Source organism: Hemitrygon akajei, chromosome 4 (assembly GCF_048418815.1).
Source record: "Hemitrygon akajei chromosome 4, sHemAka1.3, whole genome shotgun sequence".
Classification (NCBI taxonomy): domain Eukaryota; kingdom Metazoa; phylum Chordata; class Chondrichthyes; order Myliobatiformes; family Dasyatidae; genus Hemitrygon; species Hemitrygon akajei.
In genome coordinates, this window is record NC_133127.1 from 64,755,421 (window position 1) to 64,768,790 (window position 13,370).

General features: G+C 39.7%; 1 protein-coding gene across 5 annotated transcripts in view; it reads right to left on the reverse strand.

Annotated features, from left to right (window-relative positions):
* Window positions 1-37: 37 nt before the first annotated feature.
* The window catches only part of ugl (ureidoglycolate lyase), a 64,504-nt gene continuing 51,171 nt past the window's right edge, over window positions 38-13,370 (reverse strand). For all 5 annotated transcript variants that reach the window (XM_073042714.1, XM_073042712.1, XM_073042716.1 and 2 more), the window contains 3 exons: window positions 7,705-7,772; window positions 3,372-3,502; window positions 38-1,688 (listed from right to left, as the gene is read on the reverse strand). In XM_073042714.1, the coding sequence (XP_072898815.1) occupies window positions 1,565-1,688; window positions 3,372-3,502; window positions 7,705-7,772 (323 nt within the window). In that variant the 3' untranslated portion in view covers window positions 38-1,564. The remainder of the gene's footprint in view (window positions 1,689-3,371; window positions 3,503-7,704; window positions 7,773-13,370) is intronic.

Below are 13,370 nucleotides of genomic sequence, written 5' to 3' on the forward strand. Positions count from 1 at the left end.
CTGCATATGGGGAGTAATTAGTTTAAACAGTGAGAGATTGTTTGCTTTTTTTTTTGAAAAATGAAAGATTTCAAACCTTTATTTGTATTTTCATTGTACAGCTGGATGAATACAAGCACTTTCCCATAGTGGGAAGACCACCGCCCCCCCACCCCCATTTGCACAAATTATGAACAGGTCAAGTTATAGGCAGTCAAAAATGTTATTTAATCCAGTAGGTTAGTTATACTGTAATTAGTAACAAGATGGCACAATTTTATTTTTTTCCCCATTCTTCTATCAAACGTCCAGAGTTCATTTGCTTGGAGAGGCTGTGACTATCACATGAGGTGGGGAGAAGAAACGATTTTTGCTTGGATTTTTTTTTTTAGCAATTTAATAACATCATTGTTGAAAATCTATTTATTTTCTAATTAAACCATTTCCCAGTTAATAATTAATGTTAAGCTAAATTTCTTAATTCCACAATGTAAATAATTTTCTGTAAAGTCATATGCTTTAAAGGAAACACAAAAAGCAATTACCTGCTACAATAGTAATATGTACTATTAAAAGCTTAATTTCAACCAACTGCTAAGCATGCAGTCTAAAATTTTCACAATCTGAGCGAACGTAGCAATAATAAAGTGGAAACTAGTGTTGGGTGACTGCATCAAGCACATTGTTTCCTAAGCACATTGGTGAAAACTACCGTAGTCCTAAGGATCTCCTGATGCCTTAGCCTCAAATGAAAATGGCTTGTGTCCTTGTCATGGAGCAAGTGAAAGTACTTTTCAAAAGAATTGTGAGAAGGTGAAACTGATAACTAGTAACTTCGAGAATACATGAAACCATTGGGTTATTTTGAGGGGAAAAAATAATTTGTAGGAGTTCAAAACATATCTTAAAGATTGCTTAAGATGTGATGTTCTCTAATCTGCTTTTGCAGGCTGTTTATTAAAAGTTCATATGAACTGGAATATGAATTTTCTGCTGAAACAATCTTTCAATTTAGTTGTGTAAGATTATTCACTAGACAGTCATTTAAGTGATTTTTTTTTACAAGAAAGTGTGAGATGTGTATCATTGGGACTTGTTTTTCTGATAAATAATCCCTTTCTTCAGAATCAACTGATTTGGTTCCACAGTTCAGCAATGATGGTAAAGGAAACTTGAGCAACTAGTCTGAAATTGTAGTGTTGAAATGGAGTAAAATACAGCCATAATGTATTTACACCAGAAGATTAAGGTCTCTTCAAATACTGTTAAATGTGCTGTGCATTTCAGGTATTTTTGTTTTTATTCCTAATAATTATAATTATGCTAGTTAATTATGGTGCAAGTACTGAGGTGATAAATTCTGCAGCAGTGGAAATTGATAAGAGCCTCAATATATGAGTGCCAACTTCACAGCAAGGCTTGCTTTTATGATGAATATAAAGACAATACTGCCCCTCAAAATGTGGTAATCCTGAAATTTTTAATTCGTTCTTAAAATTCTAATTGATATAATTACCTGTGGTTTGTGCCCATTGGCTTTTAAATGAAACTACTGAAATTAGTTTCTTTGCAATGTTCTGTGCAGTTAATGATTGGCACTTAAAAATGTATGTTCCAAGTTCAAATAAGTAGTGAGGAATTCTGGAAAATCTCGCTTCTGGACAATTTCGAGAAATATTTCGGAAGCCACTGCCAGTTGCCATTTGGAGCTGAGGAAAGAGTAATTAATTACTAAACATAGTGCTTGTAATGTATTCAACCAATAATGTAAATTGAATCTTAATAGTATATGTTCCTTAGTGTCAATAAGTGTTTATGTCAACATAATATTTACAAAATTTAAAGAATGGGTGCTAAAAAGACATATCCATTTGGCTAATGTCACAATAATTCAACAAGTCTTGTTTGGCCAAATAAGACAAATTTCCTCTAACACTAAAGCAGCTCATTTGTCGTTTTATGGAAATGATGTGTATGGTTAGTGCGACATTATTACAGCTTGGTGCCAGTTCAATTCTGACATCAATAAGGAGTCTATATGTTCTCTCCATGGAATGCATAGGCTTTCTCAGGGTGCTTTGGTTTACTTTCATGGTCCAAAGACATACTGGTAGGTTAATTGGTCATTGTAAATTGTCCCATGATTAGGCTATGGTTAAATCAGGGTTTGCTGGGAAGTGTGATTTGAAAGACCTGAAGGGCCTATTCTGTGCTGTTTTGCAATAAATAAATGAATTTAATTAATATCCTTATTGACCTGTGCAATGATGATAAAGCTATATTTTCTGACCCTGTGAATTGTAGCTGAAGTTCTGGGAAATAGTATTGTGACATTATGAAATATGAAAAGCCAGCGTAATAAATACTACTGATGCAAATTTAAAACAAAATTCTCTGATGTTCAGAATCTGAAATAAAAATAGTATTGAAGGAACTTAGCAGGTCAGCCCTAGCTGTGGAAAGAGAAACGGTAAGGATTTTGGGTCTGTAACCTGCCATCAGAACCAGACAAAGATGAAAGGCTTTTTAAACCCTAAACATTGACCATTTCTCCTTTCACAGATGTTAATGCAGAACTTTTAATTTTACATTTGTAGTATCAATTTAGTCTATTTGGGGCTTGTGTCTACAACTTAGTTCTGGTGAGACATAATCCAATGAATGGTGTTGATAGTAACTAACCTGTTCCAGTCAATTATGTGTGAAGGAATTATTAATTAAGCATCTCAAATTTTGCGTCATGCTTCAGGATGCCATTAAAAGTAAAACCGAAAAGTGGTAAAATGGATAGGAAGGGGTGGAAAATGAATAATGCCTGTCTTCTAGTGGGGAAGGAAATGCAAATGCACTCCTTGTTACTGCTCACAATAAATGCTATTGACGATTAGACTAATTTTGGAACTTATACAAAAGATATTTGTTCATGATTTTCTCTTGAACTCTCGTCCTCAAAAGGTGATGGAATCAATGGATCCTTAATTTTAAAAACCTGCTTTATCCTTTCTATAAATGGGTAACCCCCTTTTTTAAATTGTAACCCATGGTTCTAGATTACCCTCACAAGGCAATTGCCTCCATGCCCACTAAATCATTTCATCCCTACTATATATAAGAAACTCTGGTGAAAAACATTATCCTGTTCAACTATTCCTCAGTGCTATCTCCCTATTCAAATTACTAGTTTAGTAAACCATTTCTGAACTGCTTCCTCTAATACCCTTGTATGAGGGGTCCAATATTCCACAAAGTATTCTAGGTATTTGCTATCTATCCCAAATGATACTTAAGCTGTGATTTCAAAGTGAAAAGCAATGCAAATCAGCACTCTTCCATTTGTTGGAAGTCTAGTTTGATGTTTATTCTGTTGTTAGATATGAACTTGCAAGTTTTACCTGTCAGTGCAGTGATGCAAAACATCATGTAACTCTGTCTCTATTTCCTTTACAAGAGTTTGGACAAGGTTTCTGGTGACAATTCTATCATCATCCTCCAACTTCACTCCATGCCGAATCCACTGCCAAACCTGTAAGACAAAAATTACTAGAAATAGTAAAACATTTTACAATGTAATGTGGTATTTAACGTTTTGTTTGAAACACTGACTTTCTCTAACCCAGTCATGCCCTGTAATTGAAAACAACTGAAGGAGCAGGCTTTTAATCAACTAACTTTTCAAGCAATTTGCATTGTTTTCGTTTCATTAGCAGGCACTGAATTAATGTAAACGTGTCAGTTGGATACCATAATTTTAACATCTTCGTAAACACTCTCATTCCAATTTGGTACTATATGTCACTCTTTCTGTCTGATTTTCAAACAATTCTCTTTCACAATATCTACAACAGAAAATCCTGCTATCTTCAATCAGTTTGTAACTCCTGTCTCATTTTACATTTATAATACTGTATCCATTTAGCTTTGCACTTTGTTTTCTTATAACAAAGAAAATGTAAGGTTATGTATTGAAAGTAAAGTTATGAAAAATAGGATGATCAGAGGCATTGATCATGTGGATAGTCAGAGGCTTTTTCCCAGGGCTGAAATGGCTAGCATGAGAGGGCACAGTTTTAAAGTGCTTGGAAGTAAGTACATAGGAGGTAAGTTTGTTACGCAGAGAGTGGTGAGTGCGCAGATTGGTCTGCCGGTGACGGTGGTGGAAGCTGAAACGATAGGGTCTATTTAAGAGACTCCTGGACAGGTACATGAAGCTCAGATAAAATAGAGGGCTTATGGGTAACTAGGTAATTTCTAAGATAAGGACGTGTTCGGTACAGCCTTGTGGGCCGAAGGGCCTGTATTGTGCTATAAGTTTTCTGTTTCTAATACTGCAGCATAAGCAGTTCAAGTCAATTCAGAGTTAACCTGGAAGGAAGCAAAGGATTTATGATGAAACAAGACTTTATCCCCTCCACCACCTGCCCACCCACACAAGCCAACCAATGAGATGGTGGCTGGCACAGTGTACAGCTTTCAGATAAGAATATGAATGCATGAAGTATTCAATGCATTGTGCTTTTTGTTTTGGAAATAATGCATTTCCACGTAACTACTGAAATCTAAGTATAATTGGGATATGTTTAAATTATAATTAACAATGTGAATTTGCATTTTTAAATTTTAAAGAATTCCTGATGGAAAATAGTGGTATGCAAAAGTTTGGGCACCCCTGGTCAAAATTTCTCTTACTGTGAGTAGTTAAGTGAGTAGAAGATGTCAGCTGAAGTAATTATTTTTGTAAATGATTCTGAATCTTTATAGTGTTACTGCCTTTCAAAGCGTGTCTTCCAGTTACTGGTTTCTGGCTCATCATGCTATCCTGTCAGAGGCCCATCAATGTGTCTCCAATCTGAAAAGGAAATTAATAAATGCTAACAGGAAGTAATGTATTCGAATACAGGCATAGAGTGGGGTAATAGGACTGATTGGATCATTTTAGTGCTGTAATTGACATGAATAACCTGTTATAATCCTCCTCTCAATTCTGTTTACATTAATTAATCTTCCACCTCCCCTTCAGAACATAACCGGAGTCAGAGTCAGAAGTAACACTTTTTGTATCTGCAGGGGTATGCCGAAGTTTGGGCACCCCGGTCAAAATTTGTTACTGTGAATAGTTAAGTGAGTAGAAGTTGAACTGATCTCCAAAAGTCATAAAGCTAAAGATGAGACATTCTTTTCAACATTTTAAGCAAGATTAGTGTATTATTTTTGTTTCATACAATTTTAGAGCGAAGAAAAGGAAAGGAGCACCATGCAAAAGTTTGGGCACCCCAAGAGATTTGAGCTCTCAGATAACTTTTACCAAGGTCTCAGACCTTAATTAGCTTGTTAGGACTATGGCTTGTCACAGTCATCATTAGGAAAGGCCAAGTGATGCAAATGTCAAAGCTTTATAAATACCCTGACTCCTCAAACCTTGTCCCAACAATCAGTAGCCATGGGCTCCTCTAAGCAGCTGCCTAGCACTCTGAAAATTAAAATAAATGATGCCCACAAAGCAGGAGAAGGCTATAAGAAGATAGGAAAACATTTTCAGGTAGCCGTTTCCTCAGTTCATAATGTAATTAAGAAATGGCAATTAACAGGAACGGCAGAGGTCAAGTTGAGGTCTGGAAGACCAAGAAAACTGAGTGAATTGCTTGCTAGAAAAGCAAATCAAAACCCCCATTTGACTGCAAAAGACCTTCAGGAAGATTTAGCAGACTCTGGAGTGGTGGTGCACTGTTCTACTGTGCAGCGACATCTGCACAAATATGACCTTCATGCAAGAGTCGTCAGAAGAAAACCTTTCCTGCGTCCTCACCACAAAATTCAATGCCAGAAGTTTGCAAAGGAACATCTAAACAAGCCTGATGCATTTTGGAAACAAGTCCTGTGGACTGATGAAGTTAAAATAAACTTTTTGGCCGCAATGAGCAAAGGTATGCTTGGAGGAAAAAAGGTGCAGAATTTTGTGAAAAGAACACCTCTCCAACTGTTATCGATCATGCTTTGGGCTTGTGTTGCAACCAATGGCACGGAACATTTCACTGGTAGAGGGAAAAATGAATTCAATTAAATACCAGCAAATTCTGGAAGCAAACATCACACTGCCTGTAAAAAAAATTTTTTAAAATCTGAAGATGAAAAGAGGATGGCTTCTTCAACACACCTCAAAATCCACAATGGACTACCTCAAGAGGCACTAGCTGAAGGTTTTGCCAAGGCCCTCACAGTCCCCCAACCAAAAATCTGTGGATAGACCTCAAAAGAGCAGTGCATGCAAGAGGGCCCAAGAATCTCACAGAACTAGAAGCCTTCTGCAAGGAAGAATGGGCGAAAATACTGCAAACAGGAATTGAAAGACTCTTAGCTGGCTACAGAAAGTGTTTACAAGCTGTGATACTTGCCAAAGGGGGTGTTCCTAAGTACTGACCATGCAGGGTGCCCAAACTTTTGCTTTGAGCCCTTTTCCTTTTTTGTTATTTTGAAACTGTAGAAGATGGAAATAAAAAAGTAATCTTGCTTAAAATATTAAAGAAATGTGTCATCTTTAACTTTATGCCTTTTGGAAATCAAGTCATCTTTTACTCACTTAGCTAACATATATTCTGGCGTATAAGCTGACCCCTTTTCTAGAGATTTTTGATTTAACCAGAAAAGATCACAAGATCTCACAAGATCTCACATGCCGTTACTCAGCTTTGCCGGATCCGGAACCTGGAAATTTTGTGAATCAGTACCTACTAAGAAAACAGGCCTATACGTTGTAGAGGATTATAGGCGAATTCTAAATAAATAAATCAGGGAGAGAAATTTTGGATTAGGTTTCCAATGGAAAAGAATCCTCTGAAATGTAACCCCCATGAAACCATTTAGCGCCCATCGTAATCTCGTTAAAACATACACGGGGTGGTGGGATCAGTACTTGTTATTTTGAAACTGTAAAAGATGGGGGGGGGAAGTAATCTTGCTTAAAATATTAAAGAAATGTCATCTTTAACTTTATGCCTTTTGGAAATCAGGTCATCCTCTACTCGCTTAGCTATTCACAGTAACAAATTTTGACCGGGGTGCCCAAACCTTTGCATGCCGCTCCGTATATTCAGTAGTAGCTGGAGGCACTCCAGTTTCCAGGAAGAGCTAGCATGCATCCTCTGATTTCCATAGGTAGCTCTGTTCAATACTGTGTACCAGAAAGGTGTTCAAAGTACAAAAAAAAACCATTTAAAATTAACAGGAAAAGCCTTTTTCTGACAGGTCCACAGTGAATGCAGAAGCTCTGTTGGTAAATCTTCACTGCATTGTATTTGTTCTTGCTACCCCTTCATTCCCCACTACTGACTCTTTCTGAGACCTGATTACATAAGTTTTGAAAGAACAATATTCTGAATGTATTGATATTTCTGTTCTCTGATGGCAGTAAATATAGTGGATAAAATAAGATCTGGAGAATTGAACCAGTTCTTAAATGTGAAAACATAATATAAAATCTGCCTTGAATGGGTATTGACAATATAAAGAAAAAAACCTTAACCTTTACCTATTATGACAGTGTAGACAGAGGTAACCCTTTTATATTCTGATCCATATAGAACTTAACCAAATACTATGAAAATTGCAAAGTATTTCATGCAATAGAATTGCAATTATTTTGAGAAATCAAACAGCAAGACACCTAATTTTATATTTTAAATGTAATAGTTTTCTGTAACATTAAAAGGAAAGATTGTGATTAATTTCTACCTGTGATCGTGAAATCTCAGCAGTAGCTGAATCTTCCACTTGCCCCCGAAAGTGAAAATGACCTTGACCTACAGATAACAATGAAAGTCCTGTGACTCACTTCAAATAAAGTGACAAGAATCAATATAAACTTTTCACTATCTATAGTGTGGGTTGAAAATAAGACAGTAACTTGCTGATTTACAAATACACAAATGAGACTTTCAAACAAATCTCTTTGATTTAGTTTTTGTTTTGCTATAATGAATATTGTGTTTCTCTCCATACTAAAGAAGAGCCTTATATCAAAATACTCATACATTTTGTCTTGGACTTTTGATGTATTAAATCTTGCATAACAAAACATTTTGCAAGAACACATGCTTTTTGGAGAAATGGCTTTTATCAGTTTTCCTAAATTCAATTAGTCCCAATATTATTTGTCAGTTTGTGTTGCAATAGTTTTCATGGAACAGCACTAGCAGTCTTTCCAATGACATGTGTAGGCAGCCGTCGATCCCAGGGGATCGGGGTTTGCGCCTCTGTGGACTTTCCTCTCCAGAGTGCAAGCATGGGTGGGAAGATTTGAAGAACTGGCTGTTGCCCATGCAACCGGTTCCCTCTCTCCATGTCACTGATGTAGTCCAAGGGAAGGGCAAGCACCGATACAGCATGGCACCATTGTTGTTGTTGAGGTTGCCAGAGTGAAGTTGTAAACAACATCAAACCCGGCTCTGGATTTCTTCCTTGGGGTTTCCTCCTAAAGCCTTTCCCATGGGTGGGTATGGCCACAAGGCAGTGGAGGTTTAAAATCAGTTTCCTTTCTCCTCAGTGTGCTGCCATCCAAGGCCTGAGTTTTGAGGTGCCAGTGGTCCACCTTTGTAAGGAGAAATAGTTCTGCCACATGTGAAGGCCAAGTGGGACTTGGTTGTCAGAAGCTGTGACTACAATGACTTAGTGGTTTATACCAACTTATCTCTTGGTTTACAAATCAAAAGTAAGTACATCAGTATCAATAACCAAGTTGTTCAGTTAATGAGGAGAGGTTTATGTAGTTGATTGATATCAAAAAGTGATTTATAAATGAGAAAATCTGCAGCTGCTGGAAATCTCACTCACTCACACACCTGGAAGAACTCAGCAGGCCAGGCAGCATCTATGGAAAAAAGGCATAATGGATGTTTCGGGCCGAAACCCTTCAATAGGACTGGAGAAAAAAAACTGTGAAGTAGATTTGAAAGGTAGGGGCAGGAGGGAGAGAAACATCAGGCAATAGGTGAAATTTGGAGGGGGAGGGATGAAGCAAAGAGCTGGGAAGTTGATTGCTGAAAGAGACAAGGCCATAAAAGAAAGAAAAGTGGGGTGGGAGAGGAGCACCGGGGGAAGTGATGGGCAAGCAAGGAGATGACATGAGAGAAGGAAAAAGGGATAGGCAATGGTGAAAAGGAAGTGGGGGAGAGGCGTTACTGGAAGTTTGAGAAATTGACGTTCATGCCATCAGGTTGGAGGCTACACAAACAGAATATAAGGTTTTGTTCCTCCAACCCAAGTGTGGCCTTATCATGACAGTGGAGGAGGCCATGGATGGACATATTGGAACGGGAATGGGAAATGGAATTAAAATGGGTGGCCACTGGGAGATCCTGCTTGTTCTGACGATGAGCGTAGATGCTCAGTGAAGCAGTCTCCCAATTCACGTCAGGTCTCACTGATATACAAGAGGCCGCACTGAATACAGTATATGACCTCAACAGATTCACAGGTGAAATGTCACCTCACATGGAAGGATTGGTTGATGCCCTAAATAGTAACGAGGGAGTAGGTGTAGCACTTGTTCCGCTTACAAGGATAAATGCTAGGAGGGAGATCAGTGGGGAGGGATGAATGGAGAAGGGAATCACGTAGGGAGTGATCCCTGCAGAAAGTAGACGGGAGCAAAAGATGTGTTTGGTGGTGGGATCCAGTTGGAGGTAGCAGAAGTTTTGGAGAATTATGTGCGGCATACAGAGGCTGGTGGGATGGTAGGTGAGGACCCTGGTAGGGTGGCAGAAGGATGGGGTAACAGCAAAAATGCATGAAATGGAAGAGATGTGGCTGAGGATAATGTTGATGGTGGAGGAAGGGAAGCCCCTTTCTTTGAAAAAGGACATGAAAAGTCTCATCCTGAGAGCAGATGTGGCTGAAACTGAGGAATTGAGAGAAGGTGATGGCGTTTTTACAAGTAGCAGGGTGGGATGAGGTATAATCCAGGTAACTGTCAGAATCTGTTGGTTTATAATAGACAGTGGTGGGTAAGCTGTCTCTGGTGATAGAGACAGTGAGACAAAGAAAGGGAAGTGTCGGAAATGGACCAGGTGAATTTGAGGGCTGGGTGGAAGTTGGAGGCAAAGTGGATGAAATCGACGTGTTCAGCATAGGTGCAGGAAGCAGCACCAATGCAATCATCGATCGATGTAGCTTAGGAAAAGTGCGGGTCGGTCACCAGTGTAGCCTTGGAACATAGACTGTTCCACGTAGCCGACAAACAGGCTGGCATGGTTGGGACCCATGCGAGCGCCCATGACTACCCCTATCATTTGCAGGAAATGGGAGGAGCCAAAGGAGAAATTATTTAGAATGAGGACAAGTTCCACTAGGCAAAGTAGAGTGGTGGAGGGGAATGAGTTGGGTCTGGTGTCCAGCAAGAAATGGAGAGCTTTGAGGCCTTCCTGGTGGGTGATGGAGGTATATAGGGAATGAACGTTCATAGTAAAAATAAGATGATGGGGGCCAGGGAATCTTTGAAAAGATTGAGAGCATGTGAGGTGTCACAGATGTATGTAGGAAGGGACTGAACCAGCGGGGATAAAACAGTCAAGGTATGCAGGTATATTTTCAGTGGGGCAGGAACAAGCTGAAACAATGGATCTACCCGGACAGGTAAGTTTATGGATTTTGGGTAGAAGGTAGAAACAGGAGGTGTGGGAACTATAAGGTTGGTAGCAGTGGATGGGAGATCCCCAGAGTCAATAAGGCTGGTGATGGTGTGGGAGACAATGGCTTGGTGTTCCTTAGTGAGGTCCTGTTCGAGGGGCAAACAAGAGGAGGTGTCTGAGAGTCGGCACTGGGCCTCAGCAATGTAGAAGTCAATATGCCAGACTTATGGTATTATAGTGATTTATGGTAATTTTACTGATTTGTACCATCGGTGTTTGGGTGAGAGGAAGTTTAAATAGGAATCCCTTCAAGGCAAATTGACAATCCTTCCTGAGGCTTGCATTGTCCTATAACAAAGACATCAAGATTGGCTAGTATTTGGAGGTCCAGAATGAAGAGTTGGGGTGGGAAGAAGAGGTAAAAAGAGAAAGATGCAAGAGGAATCATTTGCAATTCTTTTTTTAAAAAAACTCAAATTATTTGAGCAGAATTAGTCTATCTGTTTTAAATGAATGCCCCTCTATCCCCCATGAAAATGGGGGACACCTCCCTCTCCCTTGCCAGGGAGAGAGAGAACCTGTGGTTTGTCGAATTATGGATGAAATGCGAAGCCTTTGAGGTAACTTTGGTCTGTGTCTTTGCTTTGCCCACACTTGGGCTCGGTGATGGTACCGATGCGCGTTCTTTTTTGCTAGTGCGGGGGGGGGGGGGGGGAGAATTGTTGCTCACTGCCACTTATGCGCGAGGGGGGAACTGGGGAGGGACTTTGGGGTTCTCATGTTTAACTGTCGTTCATTCTTTTGGGCACTTCTCAGTTTTCATGGGTGTGTGTGAAGAAAAAGCATTTCAGGATGTATATTGTATACATTTCTCTGACATTAAATTTGATCTTTGAACCTGTCCTGAGGCTGTGCTCTCTTGTCCTACACTCCCCCCACCATGGGAAACATCCTTTCCACATCTACTCTGTCCAGGCCTTTCAAAATTCAAAAGGTTTCAATGAGATTCCCCCCTCATCCTTCTAAATTCCAGTGAGTGCAGACCCAGAACCATCAAACATTCCTCATATGAGGACTCCTTCATTCCTGGAATCATCCTTGTTAACCTCCTCCCCAATGCCACATCTTTTCCTAGATGAGGAGCCCAAAACTGTTCACAGTAGTCAAGGTGAGGCCTCACCAGTGCCTTATAAAGCCTCAGCATCAAATCCCTATTCTTGTATTCTAGACCTCTAACATTGCATTTGCCTTCCTCACCACTGACTCTACCTGCAAGTTAACCAAAGGAACAATCCAAGTTCCTTTGTAACTCAGATTTCTGGATTTTCTCCCCATTTAGAAAATAGTCTGCACATTTATTTCTACTACCTAAGTGCATGACCATGTATTTTCCAACACTGTATTTCATTTGCCACTTTCTTGCCCATTCTCCTGATCTAAGTCCTTCTGCAGCCTACCTGTTTCCTCAATACTAACTGCCCCTCCACCAATCTTCATATCATTTGCAAACTTGGCAACAAAGCCATCTATTGCATCATCTAAATCACTGAGATACAACACATAAAGAAGCAGTTCCAACACTGACCCCTGCAGAACACCACTAGTCACTGGCAGCCAATCAGAAAAGGATCGTTTTATTCCCACTCGCTGCCTCCTCCCAATCAGTCAATGCTCTAACCATGCCAGTAACTTTCCAGAAATATCACGGGCTCTTAACTTGGTAAGCAGCCTCATGTGTGGCACCTTGTCAAGGGCCTTCTTAAAGTCTAAATATACAACATCCACTACATCCCCTTTATCTATCCTACTTGTAATCGCCTCAAAGAATTTCAACAGGTTTGTCAGACAAGATTTTCCCTCAAGGAAACCATGCTGACTTTCTACTATCTTGTCCTGTATCATCAAATACTCAATAACCTCATTCTTAACAATTGACTCCAACATCTTCCCAACCACTGAGGTCTGGCTAACTGGTTTATGATTTTCTTCCTGCTGCCTTCCTCCTTTCTTAAAGAGTGGAGTAACATTTGCAATTTTCCAGTCCTCTGGCACTCTGTGTGTGTATATGTGTGTGTGCGTGCCCTTAACCCCTAGTGGAGACATCGGGGCGCCGTCATGACAAGCTTTTTGCACCGATCTTTTTTGGTGATTGCTCAGCATACGGCGTGTCTTGGGCTGGCGGAGCCCATCCCTCTCCAGGTTTTTGGAGCTGGCTGGATTTGAAATTGGGAGCTCCGAAATCTGGCGCTGATGCCGCGCCACCAGCCGCACTATGCCAGAGTTCAATGATTTTTGAAAGATCATTACTAATTCCTCCACAATCCCTACCGCTACCTCTCAGAACCCTAGGATGCAGTTCATCTGGTCCGGGTGACTTATGTACCCTTGGGTCTTTCCACTTTTTGAGCACCTTCACCTTTGAATTGAATTGACTTTATTTCTTACATCCTTCACATACATGAGTATAAATTTTTACATTACGTCTCTGAATGTGCAATATGCAAATTAATGTAATAGTAACTGCACTTCTCTGCCTTCACACCCTTCAACATCAGGCACACTGCTAGTGTCTCCCACAGTAAATAATGATGCAAAATATTCATTTAATTCATCTGCCATCTTGTGTTCCGTTATTATTTCTCCTGCCTCATTTTCTAGCAGTCCTATATCCACTCTCATCTCTTATTTTTTGCATACTTGATAAAGTTTTTACTATCCACTTTGATATTGTTGGTTGGCTTGCTTTCATATTTCATCTTTTCCCTCCTAATG